This window comes from Pogoniulus pusillus, chromosome 15, assembly GCF_015220805.1.
Source record: "Pogoniulus pusillus isolate bPogPus1 chromosome 15, bPogPus1.pri, whole genome shotgun sequence".
NCBI lineage: Eukaryota > Metazoa > Chordata > Aves > Piciformes > Lybiidae > Pogoniulus > Pogoniulus pusillus.
The window spans coordinates 5451326-5463238 of record NC_087278.1 but is presented as its reverse complement, the minus strand read 5'-3'; the positions used below and the strand labels follow the sequence as shown (position 1 = coordinate 5463238).

The 11913-nt window shown below is 50.9% G+C and overlaps 1 protein-coding gene across 3 annotated transcripts in view; it reads right to left on the bottom strand.

Annotated features, from left to right (window-relative positions):
• Positions 1-1019: 1019 nt before the first annotated feature.
• LOC135181707 (solute carrier family 23 member 1-like) overlaps positions 1020-11913 on the bottom strand; it is a 34751-nt gene continuing 23857 nt past the window's right edge. For all 3 annotated transcript variants that reach the window (XM_064155023.1, XM_064155025.1, XM_064155024.1), the window contains 4 exons: positions 8019-8183; positions 6105-6213; positions 4985-5080; positions 1020-2024 (listed from right to left, as the gene is read on the bottom strand). In XM_064155023.1, the coding sequence (XP_064011093.1) occupies positions 1756-2024; positions 4985-5080; positions 6105-6213; positions 8019-8183 (639 nt within the window). In that variant the 3' untranslated portion in view covers positions 1020-1755. The remainder of the gene's footprint in view (positions 2025-4984; positions 5081-6104; positions 6214-8018; positions 8184-11913) is intronic.

Here is an 11913-nt window from a genome sequence, read left to right as displayed (position 1 = left end):
GGCTCTCTGCAGACTTGGATGATTTGTCTTCTGCTGGTGGTTCTGCTGAAGTCTTGCCCAGAGCCATCACAAAGAGAAAGGCTGTAATTTTTAAAGCTGAACTAAAGCAGCCAGGCTTTTAGGCTGGCTGGGTGCAGGAAAGGCTGACAGACACAGCTGTACTGAAACACCACAGGTGGAGCCTAGCAGTGAAGCACAGGGCGAGGAAACTTCTCCTGTTCACCTTCTGTCCCTGCAATTGAGACCTACAGGAAAGCTGGGGAGGGACTTTTTACAAGGGTTTGCAGTTCTAGGGTGAGGGGGAATGGATTGAAGGTTGAGAAGGGCAGATTTAGATGAGATTAGGAAGAATTCTTTACCGTGAGGGGGGTGAGACATTGGAAGTGGTTGCTCAGCGTGGTCGTGGATGCTCCCTCCCTGGAGGCTTTCAAGGGATGAGGCTTTGAGCAATCTGGTTTAGTAGCAGGTGTCCCTGCCCATGGCAGGGGAGTTGGAGCTGGATGATCTTTAAGATCCTTTCCAATCCAAATCAATCTAAAAGTCCTCTGCAACCTGTTGTGACAAGACAAGCTCTGAGCAGGGGCTGGCCCAGATTACCTACAGAGCTTCCCTCCAACTGAATTACTCTGTGATTCTGGGGGTGCTGCCTGGCACTCACCATGGCAATCACCCTGACAAACACCATTACACTGGATGGTTTATTTATTTCCACACACACAAACATCTCAGTATCAATCTCAACACAGGAAGCACAAAGCTGTGCTATAGCAACAAGGTTACTGCACCTGCAATCATAGTGGATATGGCCATATAGGTTAAGGCTGTTTCTGCTGATAATGAAAAGGAGCAAGAATCTGCAAACCATTTCCCAGAGAAGTGGTTGCACACAATCACCACACCAGGCCAAACAGGTATAGTGAGGAGGATGTGTGTGTGTGTGTCTCACAGGGCATAGCAATAGCAGGGATGCATCACATGGCAAGCAGAAGAGTTTTATCCTTCATCTTTGATGATGATTCCTTCAATCTTTGTGGAGTTTGGTGCCCTGGGGAAGCTGTCTTACCTGAAACTGCTTCCAGCAACCAAGGTGGGATGATTTCAGTGAAGCCATTGTTGTCTGTTAGGTCAAGAGCCTAAGAAAGGTCCCTAGGAGAGGCATGCTCAGAAGTAAATCCATGACTTTTATGTCTCTCTCACAGTAGCATTCATTTAACTGAGTTTAAATTGTAGGAGTCTGGAATTAGATGAACCTAAGTGTGCCTGCTCCTTCTCCTTGGCTAAGATGAGGTATAAACCACAAGCTGAGAGGTGAGCACTGCCACGACAGATCTTTAGGGTGGTGGGGATTAGCTTCAGCCCAAGCAGTGCCTGAGATGGCACAGGACTCACATCAGGTGTGCCTTCTCCTGTGGCTCCTCGAGCAGGCAGGACAAGACAGGAAAAGCTTTGCTTTAGCTAAATAGCTGCTTCTTGGCTCAGTGAAAGGAGGGAAAATGAATATCTCTGCCAGGCATTTCTTGGGCTTTGGTCTTCTCTAAAGAGGAATTATGTCCTTCGTAGAGCAGGCAGGCAGGAGCAGAGGGAAAATGACTCCCTCAAGTCCACCAATGGTGCAGGGGGCAGAGCTGGGAAGAGAAAGGCATTACCATTCTGCTCAGCCTCTAACAGCTGACACCTCCTGTTCAAGTGATGGGGGCTGCAGACACACTTTTCAGTCCTCTCCCTCGGAGATGAGTTCCCCTGCAGGCCAAGCACTTAGATCTGCGTGTCAGCGCCTAGCTCAGAGTCTCTTTCTGAGCTTGCTTTAACACTGCTGGCTTCTCTAGCAGCCTTCAGTTCATCCGTTCCCTTGCTGCCAGGTAGTCTTTTTGGGCAAGCAGGGAGGTACTGAAACCAAGAGACAGCACAGTGTTTGGTGCCTATTCCAAATGGAAGATCATAGACCTTGGAAAGGAGCTGGAAGTTGCCTGCCTCTCCCTTGTGGCTGCTCTTCCACGCCAGGAGCCCTCGCTCCTCTTGTGTCCCTGCAACAGCAACAACGAGAGTGTGTGTCCAGAACACAGGGCTGCTTTGTGTGCCTCCCACCCACGACTTCAAGCCCAGCAGACCCCTGGCACTTAAACCCTTCTTCACAGTATCACAGTATTATTAGGATTGGAAGAGACCTCATAGATCATCAAGTCCAACCCTTTACCACAGAGCTCAAGGCTAGACCATGGCACCAAGTGCCACGTCCAATCCTGCCTTGAACAGCTCCAGGGACAGCAACTCCACCACCTCCCCAGGCAGCCCATTCCAGTGTCCAAAGTCACTAAAGAGCTTCTAGACAATAGGAAGAAGTTCTTTGCAGTGAGGGTGGTGAAACACTGGCACAGGTTGCCCAGGGAGGCTGTGGATGCTCTCTCCCTGGAGGTGTTCAAGGGCAGGTTGGATGAGGCCTTGAGCAACCTGATCTAGTAGGAGGTGTCCCTGCCTGTGGCAGGGTTGGAACTGGATGATCCTTGAGGTCACTTCCAACCTAAACCATTCTAGGAGTCTGTGATTCTCTGAATACTCAGCTTCTTGCAATAGCTTTCAGAGAAGCAGGCTCCTCCACTTCTTTCCACTGCAATCAAGCATGCCAAGGCAGGTTTTCATGAGCCATGGAGCATCTGAGAGCTGTTCAAACCCAGGACTGGTTAGTCTGGAGAAGAGGAGGCTGGGGGGAGACCTCCCTGGGGCTGTTCAAGGCAAGGTTGGACGTGGCACTTGGTGCCATGATCTAGCCTTGAGCTCTGTGGTAAAGGGTTGGACTTGATGATTTGTGAGGTCTCTTCCAACCCTGATGATACTGTAGTGAAGTGGGGGGGGCAGTCTCTTCTCCCTACTATCAAAGGATAGAACAAGAGTGAATGGTCTGAAGTTGTGCCAAGGGAGATTTACATTTGGATATTGGGAAAACTTCTTCCAGTGGTCAGGCACTGGAGTTGGTTGCCGAGGGAGCATCCCTGGAGCTGTTCAAGAAATGTGGACATGGCACTCTGGGACATGGTTTAATGGTCATGGTGGTGTTAGGTCCATGGTTGGACTCAATCTTAGAAGTCTCCAACTGAAGCAATTCTGTGGTTTTATAGAGTGCTAGGAAAGCCAGGCTGGATGTCAATTCCCCAGATACTGCAGAGTGGAGAATTAATGTTTACCCAGCCAGTGCTATTCAGTCACAGGCATTTACCCTCACCAGAGAATTGCTAAGTGCCTGTCAATGTTGCAGCAGCTGAGTCCCTCTTGAGAGAGGGATTCAGCACACCTATAAATTCTACCCAGAAGAGCTAAAGAATAAGGGCCAGAAGACAATGAATGAGCTAAAATGAGACTGGCTTTCCAAGAAGCTTGAGATGCTAAATGAATTTGATTAGCAGAGCATCCTTCCTGCTCTGTTTCATGTAGCAGAAGAGGGTTTCCCCTCCTTCCTCCCCAGGCTCACTGAAAATCAGAGGCTCTTTGCTGCCTGTGAGCATCAGCTGCAGCTGCTGTAGGCTATCCTTGGTCATCAGTTCAAGAGAGATGTTGAGATACAGGAACATGTCCAGAGAAGGGTGACAAAGCTGGTGAGGAGCCTGGAGCACAGCCCTGTGAGGAGGCTGAAGGAGCTGGGGGTGTGCAGCCTGCAGAAGAGGAGGCTCAGGGCAGACCTCATTGCTGCCTGCAACTACCTGAAGGGAGGCTGTAGCCAGCTGGGGTTGGTCTCTTCTCTCAGGCAACCAGCAACAGAAGAAGGGGACAGAGTCTGAAGTTGTGCTAGGGGAGGGCTAGGCTGGATGTTAGGAGGAAGTTGTTGGCAGAGAGAGTGATTGGCATTGGAATGGGCTGCCCAGGGAGGTGGTGGAGTCACCATCCCTGGAGGTGTTCAAGAAAAGATTTCATGAGGCATTTAGTGCCAGGGTCTAGTTGACTGGATAGGGCTGGGTTGGACTGGATGATCTTGGAGGTCTCTTCCAACCTGATTGATTCTATACTTCTATGATCAGCCTTCCCTGCTACTTCCCACTGCTGTGGCACCAGTACAGCCTCAGTTTTAGCAGCTCTCAAAGAATCACAGAATGGTAGGGGTTAGAAGTGACCTCTGGAGATCACCAAGTCCAACCCCCTGCCAAGGCAGGTTCACTTAAGTAGGTCATGCAGCTGGCTCCTTCCATATCCTGTAGTTGCTTTTCTCTGTCCTTTAAAACAGCAGCATGGCTTTAGGCTGCCATTTCCCCTAAAAGACACTTTTCCCAAACAAACCTTATTGTCAGAATAGACTTCTCCTGGAAAAAGAGTTACTTATTGCTGAGCTGCAGTTTTCCAACCAGAGACCATGTCAGTGATGTTTCCTGTTCCCCAGCCCTCTCAGGGAGAAAATCAGCCACATGGTGTTTCATGGTTGCTGGCACTACTCCTGTCCACACAGCAGCAGTTGTGAAGACAAGAAATAGTAGGAGACAAACCCTTGAGTAGAATCATAGAGTCATAGAATCAACCAGGTCGGAAGAGGCCTCCAAGATCATCCAGTCCAACCTAGCACCCAGCCCTAGCCAGTCATCTAGACCATGGCATTAAGTGCCTCCTCCAAGCTTTTCTTGAACACCTACAGGGATGGCAACCTCCCTGGGCAGCCCATTCCAATGCCAATCACTCTCTCTGCCAACAACTTCCTCCTAGCACCCAGCCTATACTTCCCCCTGCACAGCTTGAGACTGTGCCCCCTTCTTCTGTTGCTGGTTGCCTGGGAGAAGAGCCAAACCCCCACCTGGCTACAGCCTCCCTTCAGGTAGTTGTAGACAGCAATGAGGTCACCTCTGAGCCTCCTCTTCTGCAGGCTGCACACCCCCAGCTCCCTCAGCCTCTCCTCATAGGGTTTGTGTTCCAGGCCCCTCACCAGCTTTGCTGCCCTTCTCTGGACACTCTCCAGCACCTCAACAGGTAGGCATAAACTATTAGCTTAGCTCATTTCACCAAATCCTACCTGGAATTGTGTTATCAAGGAAAAACCCCAGGAGTCCACCCACAAACATGCCAGTGGTGAGCAGCACCTGGATCACCTGGTCCAGCTGGATGATTCCTAGGAGGAAAACAAAGCTTTGGTTAGTGGTGCTAGGAGGATGGGTGTTTGACCAGCAAGACTCTCAGTGCCAAAAGGCTGCAAGCTGCAGGCTGGTTTAGCCAAGATGTGCAAATCCCATGGCAGAGCTTAAGATCTGGCAGCTCAAGACAGATTGATCTCACTGCCAGCTTCAGACCTGCAGTTTTATTCTGTGTAATTATTCACTGACCCAGCTGCTGGTGGGCAGGGGATGACTCATAAATACATTAAGAGCCTATTAACAGTGCAAGCCACCAGAAAAAGGCTTTTCTGCTTCAAACAGAAACTGATGATACTGTGATACTGTAAACACCTTCTGCACCTCCGTGATACCACATCAAGCAATTCCCTACAAAAGCACAAGCTTTGGTTCCCAAAGAAATACAGGAATACTGAGCATGGGATTTCAGCAGCAGCTTATCAGCTGCAATGTTCTTTTCTGTGAGGGCTAACAGACATGGGTAAAGCCCAGTGGCACTGAGAATCTGAGAGACCATCTGTGGGCCCAGCTCTTTCAGCAGCTCACCCAGCATGCCATAGATACCTTAGGAGAGGGCATCACAGCCTTTAAGATGAACACATCACCACATGAGACACAGTGAAAGGGCCATTGTTGGAGGGCTGGAGGTTTTAATGCAGTGGGATTTAGGAGAGGAGTCTGCTCTTGCATTTTGGAAGCACAGATTTAAGAGCACAGGAGAAAAAAAAAGTCTTGATTGAGCCCTGGAGTATTCTCTTGCCCCATCCTAGGAATGTGTCCCAGGGAAGTGCTCTGCAATCCTTAGCCCAACGAGACCTGGGCAAGATGCAGCTGCTGTGCAAGCACAGAGATTTCTGCACCAGAGCTGTGCATCAGAGCAAAGGACTTGCAGAAGGAAAGAGGCAACAGTCAAAGCAGAGCTTTCAGGGCTTTACCAGCAAAAACTGCACTTCAAAAGGTTTCTCTGCATCAACCTTTGCTTCAGTTCTGTGCTACAGGAAACGTTTCCATGCCACTTCTTACCTGTTTGCAGCAGTGTACTGTTTTTGCTTGCCCAGTTGGGAATGGTGAGGCCAGCAAACACAGAAAAGCCAAAGATGAAGATGTTTCTGGAGGAGTTCATATCTGTGTACTGCACAGAGAAATGGTACAGGTCATGTTTGGAACTACCAAAACCTGTGGGTTGTTATTCTGCTCAGGAGACATCCTTGCATGCAGGAGGGGACCCAGGCAGCAGCACTGGTGCTGCTGGGCTGGTAGTGATCCTGCTGCCCTCAGTACCAGCAAACCTGGCCCTGGCCTGGGAGCCCTCTGGGTGCATCCTCTCGCCTTCACCCAAGGAACTGCCAACACAAGTGTTTGCATTTGCACAGAATCATCACAGAAAGTACTGGGCTGGAAGGGAACTCCAGAGGTCATCTAGCCCAGCACCCCTGCAGAAAGCAGGGACATACCTGACTAAATCAGCTTGCTCAGAACCCCATTAGTCCTGACCTGGAGTGTCTCCCCTGGCAACCTGTGCCAGTGTTCCACCACCCTTAGAATAAAGAAATTCTTCCTAATGTCCAATCTAAACCTACCCTTCTCTAGTCTAAACCATTGCCCTGTGTCTTGTTGCTGCATGCCTTTGTGAATAGTCCCTCCCCAGCTTAGGCCTCTCTCAGATACTAGAAGGTCACATTAAGGTCTCCTCCTCAGAGCCTTCCCTTCTCCAATCTGAACAGCCCCAGCTCCCTCAGCCTGTCCCCATAGCAGAGCAGCTGCAGCCCTCTAATCATCTTTGTGGCCCTTCTCTGGACACGTTCCAGCACACCCATACCTTTCTTGTAACAGAGGCTCCAGAACTGGACACAGAACTCAAGCTGGGGTCTCACCAGGGTGGAGTAGAGGGGGAGGATCAGTTCCCTCGACCTGCTGGCCATATTTCTGTTGCTGCAACCCAGGCTCTGGTTGGCTTTTTTGGCTGCAAGTGCACACTGCTGGCTCATGTTGAACTTCTGTGTCTAGTTCTGGGCTTCTCAATTCAAGAGAGATGTTGAGATACTGGAACATGTCCAGAGATGGGTGACAAAGCTGGGGAGGGGCCTGGAGCACAGCCCTGCGAGGAGAGGCTGAGGGAGCTGGAGGTGTGCAGCCTGCAGAAGAGGAGGCTCAGGGCAGAGCTCATTGCTGTCTACAACTACCTGAAGTTGTAGACAGCAATGCTGTAGCCAGGTGGGTTTGGTCTCTTCTCTGAGGCAACCAGCAACAGAACAAGGAGACACAGTCTCAAGTTGTGGCAGGGGAGGTCTAGGCTGGATGTTGGGAGGAAGTTCTTTACAGAGAGAGTGATTGGCATTGGAATGGGCTGCCCAGGGAGGTGGTGGAGTCACCATCCCTGGACATGTTTAAGGAAAGCCTGTATGAGGCACTTAGTGCCATGGTCTAGCTGACTGGATAGAGCTGGGTGCTAGATTGGCTTAGATGATCTTGGAGGTCTCTTCCAACCTGGCTGATTCTGTGATTCTCATCCACCAGCACCCCCAAGTCTCTCTCCCCAAGGCTGCTCTCGAGCCAGTTACTGCCCAACTTATATTGATGCTTGGGATTGCCCTAGCACAGGTGCAGGACCTTGCACTTGTTCTTGTCGAAGTTCATGGGGTTGACTTGTCCCCACCTCTCCAGCCTGCCAAGGTCCATCTGGATGGCATCTCTGCTCTCCATTGTGTCAGCCACAACACACAGCTTGGTGTCATCAGCAAACTTGCTGAGGGTGCACTCAATGCCCCTGTCCATGTCACCAAGTCCTACCCAGATCAGTTCACTCAATGTGTACAATTTAGACTTGTGATACAACATCGGAGCCCTTCAGAGAGCTGATTAGCACAGACAGAAAACGTCCTAGATCTTCTGTCAGCTCAGCAACCAAGGGTGAAACGGTGCTCAGACAGCTGTTACCTGCAGATTGGAAATGCCCACTGCTGTGATGACTCCAAACATCACCAGGAACATGCCTCCAATCACAGGGCTGGGGATGCTGGCAAGCATGGCCCCCACCTTCCCGAAGATGCCGCTCAGGAGCATGGCACAGGCACCGGCAACGATCACCATGCGGCTCCCTACCTGGGGCAAGAGGAAGAGGAGGCAGGCACAGAGTCACAGAACTGTAGAGGTTGGAAAGGGCCTCCTCCAGAGATCATTAAGTCCAACCTCCCTGCCAAGGCAGGATCACCCAGGGTGGTCCACACAGCAACACATCCAGGCAGGTTAGAGAGTCTCTGGAGAAGGAGACTCCACGACCTGTCTGGGCAGCCTGCTCCAGGGCTCTGTCACCCTCACTGTAAAGAGGTTTATCCTCATGTTGAGGTGAAACCTTCTATGCTCCAGTTTGTACTCACTGCTTCTTGTCTTGTCCTGCTCTGGCAGGGGGGCTGGACCTGATGATCTACTTGAGTCCCTTCCAACCCCTAACATCATGTGTGCCTGATCCTGTCTTATTGCAGCTGGCCAATGAAAAGAGCTTGGCCCCAGCCACTTGACACCCACCCCTCAGATATCTGTACACACTGATCAGATCTCCTCTCAGCCTTCTCTTCACCAGACTGAACAGCTCCAGGGTTCTCAGTCTCTCTTCGTGGGGGATATGCTCAAGTCCCCCAGCCATCCTCATGGCTCTCCAGTGGACTCTCTCCAGCAGCTCCCTGTCTTGCTTGAACTGGGGAGCCCAAAACTGGACACAGTATTCCAGATGTGGTCTCACCGAGGCAGAGTAGAGAGGGAGAAGAACCTCCCTAGCCCTGCTGGCCACACTTTTCCTGATGCACGCCAGGATGCCTTTAGCACTGTTGGCCACAAGGGCACATTGCTGGCCCATGCAGAACTTGCTATCCACCAGGACTCCAAGGTCTTTCTCCACGGAGCTGCTTTCCAGTCATGCACCATGCATGCAGGCTCCAGCCTGGCAGGCAGGGGTTGCACCTCTGGCCAAAACGCTCAATGGCAGCACGTTCAGTGGCAGGTTCAGCTGCTGGTGAGCTGGGAAACATCAACATGTGCACAGCAGTAAATACTGATCATGAAAGGAGAGCAAGCATGGACCCACACTTGTCTGCTGGGGGCTATCCTCTTACCTGCTGTTGTCAGGACTTTAACAGCTTGCTGTTGAACAAAAAGCTTATTAATAAATTAAGAGCACAGTAATCCCCACAGACAGCTTTGCTTTCACTCCAGCCTAGAAATGCCCTGGCAGACACCCAGGCTGGCACTGTCACCACCCAGTCAATCCACTGGGCACTCACAGAAGCATAGGGTTGGAAAGGACCACAAGGATCATCTAGTCCCAACCCCCCTGCCATGCCCAGGGACACCCTACCCTAGAGCAGGCTGCCCACAGCCTCAGCCAGTCTGGCCTTAAGCACCTCCAGCCATGGGGTCTCAACCACCTCCCTGGGCAACCCATTCCAGCCTCTCACCACTCTCCTGCTCAACAACTTCCTCCTCACATCCAATCTGAATCTCTCCACCTCCAGCTTTGCTTCATTCCCCCCAGTCCTGTCACTCCCTGAGAGCCTAAACAGTCCCTCCTCAGCTTTTTTGCAGCTCCCCTTCAGATACTGGAAGGCCACAGTAAGGTCACTTCAGAGCCTCCTCTTCTGCAGACTGAACAGCCCCAACTCTTTCAGTCTGTCCTCATAGCAGAGCTGCTCCAGCACCAGTCCTTCCACCAGGGTTTGGAGAGCCATCTGAAAATGGCTTTCAACTTCAGTGCTTTTATACAACTGAGTCCTGCCTCATAAAGAGCTGTACAGAACTGGTGCAGGAGGCTGGGGGGATTTTGGTTATGGTTGGGGGCTGTGGTGGGGGAGTTGTAAGTGCATGCTTGCTGCAGTGGTGTTCTGCTGTTTATGAATTGGGTAAATACAGACCAGTAGAAGAGCTAGAAGTGCCCAGTGGGTTAGCTGTGCTCTGTTTTAATCTGTCACGCCAGCAAAGGAACAGGTTGCCCAAGGATGCAGTTGAGGCTCCATCCCTGAAGACATTCAGCATCAGGCTCATGTATGGCTCTGGACATCCTGATCTGGTTGGAGGTGTCCCTGCGTGCTGCAGGGGGGGTTGGACAGGATAACCTTTGAGGGTCCTTTCCAACCCAAAGCAATCTATGACCTAGGTATCACACACCATTTCCTGCAGACCAAGATGTGGGAGAGCAGAGCTGGCTGACTGCTGCAGCTCCAGGATCTGGCATCTGACATACCCTTTCCATGGCCAACAAGTGGCTAATAAGAGGCAAGGGAGCCTCTTGGTCTGCCTCTATCCTTCATCATCTGGGGTGCATTAAGAAGAGTGTGTCCAGTAAATCAAGGGAGGTTCTCCTTCACTTCTATTCTGCACTGCTGAGACCTCACCTGGAATACTGCATTCAGTTCAGGGCTCCCCAGTTCAGGAGGGACAGGGATCTACTGGAGAGAGTCCAATGGAGGACTATGAAGATGATGAAGAGGCTGGAGCACTGCCCTGTGAGGAGAGGCTGAGGGACCTGGGGGTTTTTTGGTCTGGAGAAGACTGAGAGGGGATTTAATAAAGGTCTATAAATATCTGAGGGGTAAGAGTCAGGAGGAGGGGGACAGGCTCTGCTCACTGCTCCCTGGGATAGGACAAGGAGCAGTGGATGGAAGCTACAGCAGAGGAGGTTCCAGCTCAACACAAAGGGGAACTTCTTTATTGTAAGGGTCCCAGAGCACTGGAACAGGTTGCCCAGAAAGGTTGTGGAGCCTCCTTCTCTGGAGACTTTCAAGCTCTATCTGGACGTGTTCCTATGCAACCTGAGCTAGATTGTATGGCCCTGCTCTGGCAAGGGGGTTGGGCTCAATGATCAATGGAGGTCCCTTCCAACCCCTAACATCCTGTGATCACCCATCTGGTTTCAGTAAAACCATTATCTTCTCATTTTCCCTAGGAAGAGCCAGGGAGGCTTTTTCTTGGTTGAACCCTACCACAAGGACAGGACAAAGCACCGAGCCAAGGCTTTCATTCGGATCTGTTAAGAGCAGCTGAATAGGAAAGAAAACAAAAAGCCATCTGCCCAACAAAGGGGTGAGAGAGACATTTACAGACTATGGAAACCAAGAAGAAAAGAAAAATACTTAATTTATTAGACTTTCAATTAAAGTTCTGCCTCGCCACACCAAAACTTGGCCAGCTTAAAGAATCACGCTAAGATTTACAAAGGTTTGTGTCTTAGTCAAGGGCAACTCTGTAATCCTTTGCAAACATTTTATAATTCAGTTAAATATTTTAATCCCTGCCTTTAACTGTCTGGAGAATGCCACAGGAAAGGCTTTTTGTGAAGGCTTTCAACAAAAGCATTCTCAGTAACTGGTAGGCTCTCCTTTTAGAATCACAGAATCAACCAGGTTGGAAGAGACCTCCAAGATCAGCCAGGCTAACCTAGCTCCCAGCCCTGCCCAATCAACCAGACCATGGCACTAAGAGCCTCATCCAGGCTTTGCTTGAACATCTCCAGGAATGCAGACTCCACCACCTCCCTGGGCAGCCCATTCCAATGCCAATCACTCTCTCTGGCAACAACTTCCCCCTAACATCCAGCCTAGACCTCCCCTGGCACAACTTGAGACTGTGTCCCCTTGTTCTGTTGCTGGTTGCCAGGCAGAAGAGACCAACCCCACCTGGCTACAGCCTCCCTTCAGGTAGTTGCAGACAGCAATGAGCTCTGCCCTGAGCCTCCTCTTCTGCAGGCTGCACACCCCCAGCTCCCTCAGCCTCTCCTCACAGGGCTGTGCTCCAGGCCCCTCACCAGCTTTATTGCCCTTCTCTGGACATGTTCCAGTATCTC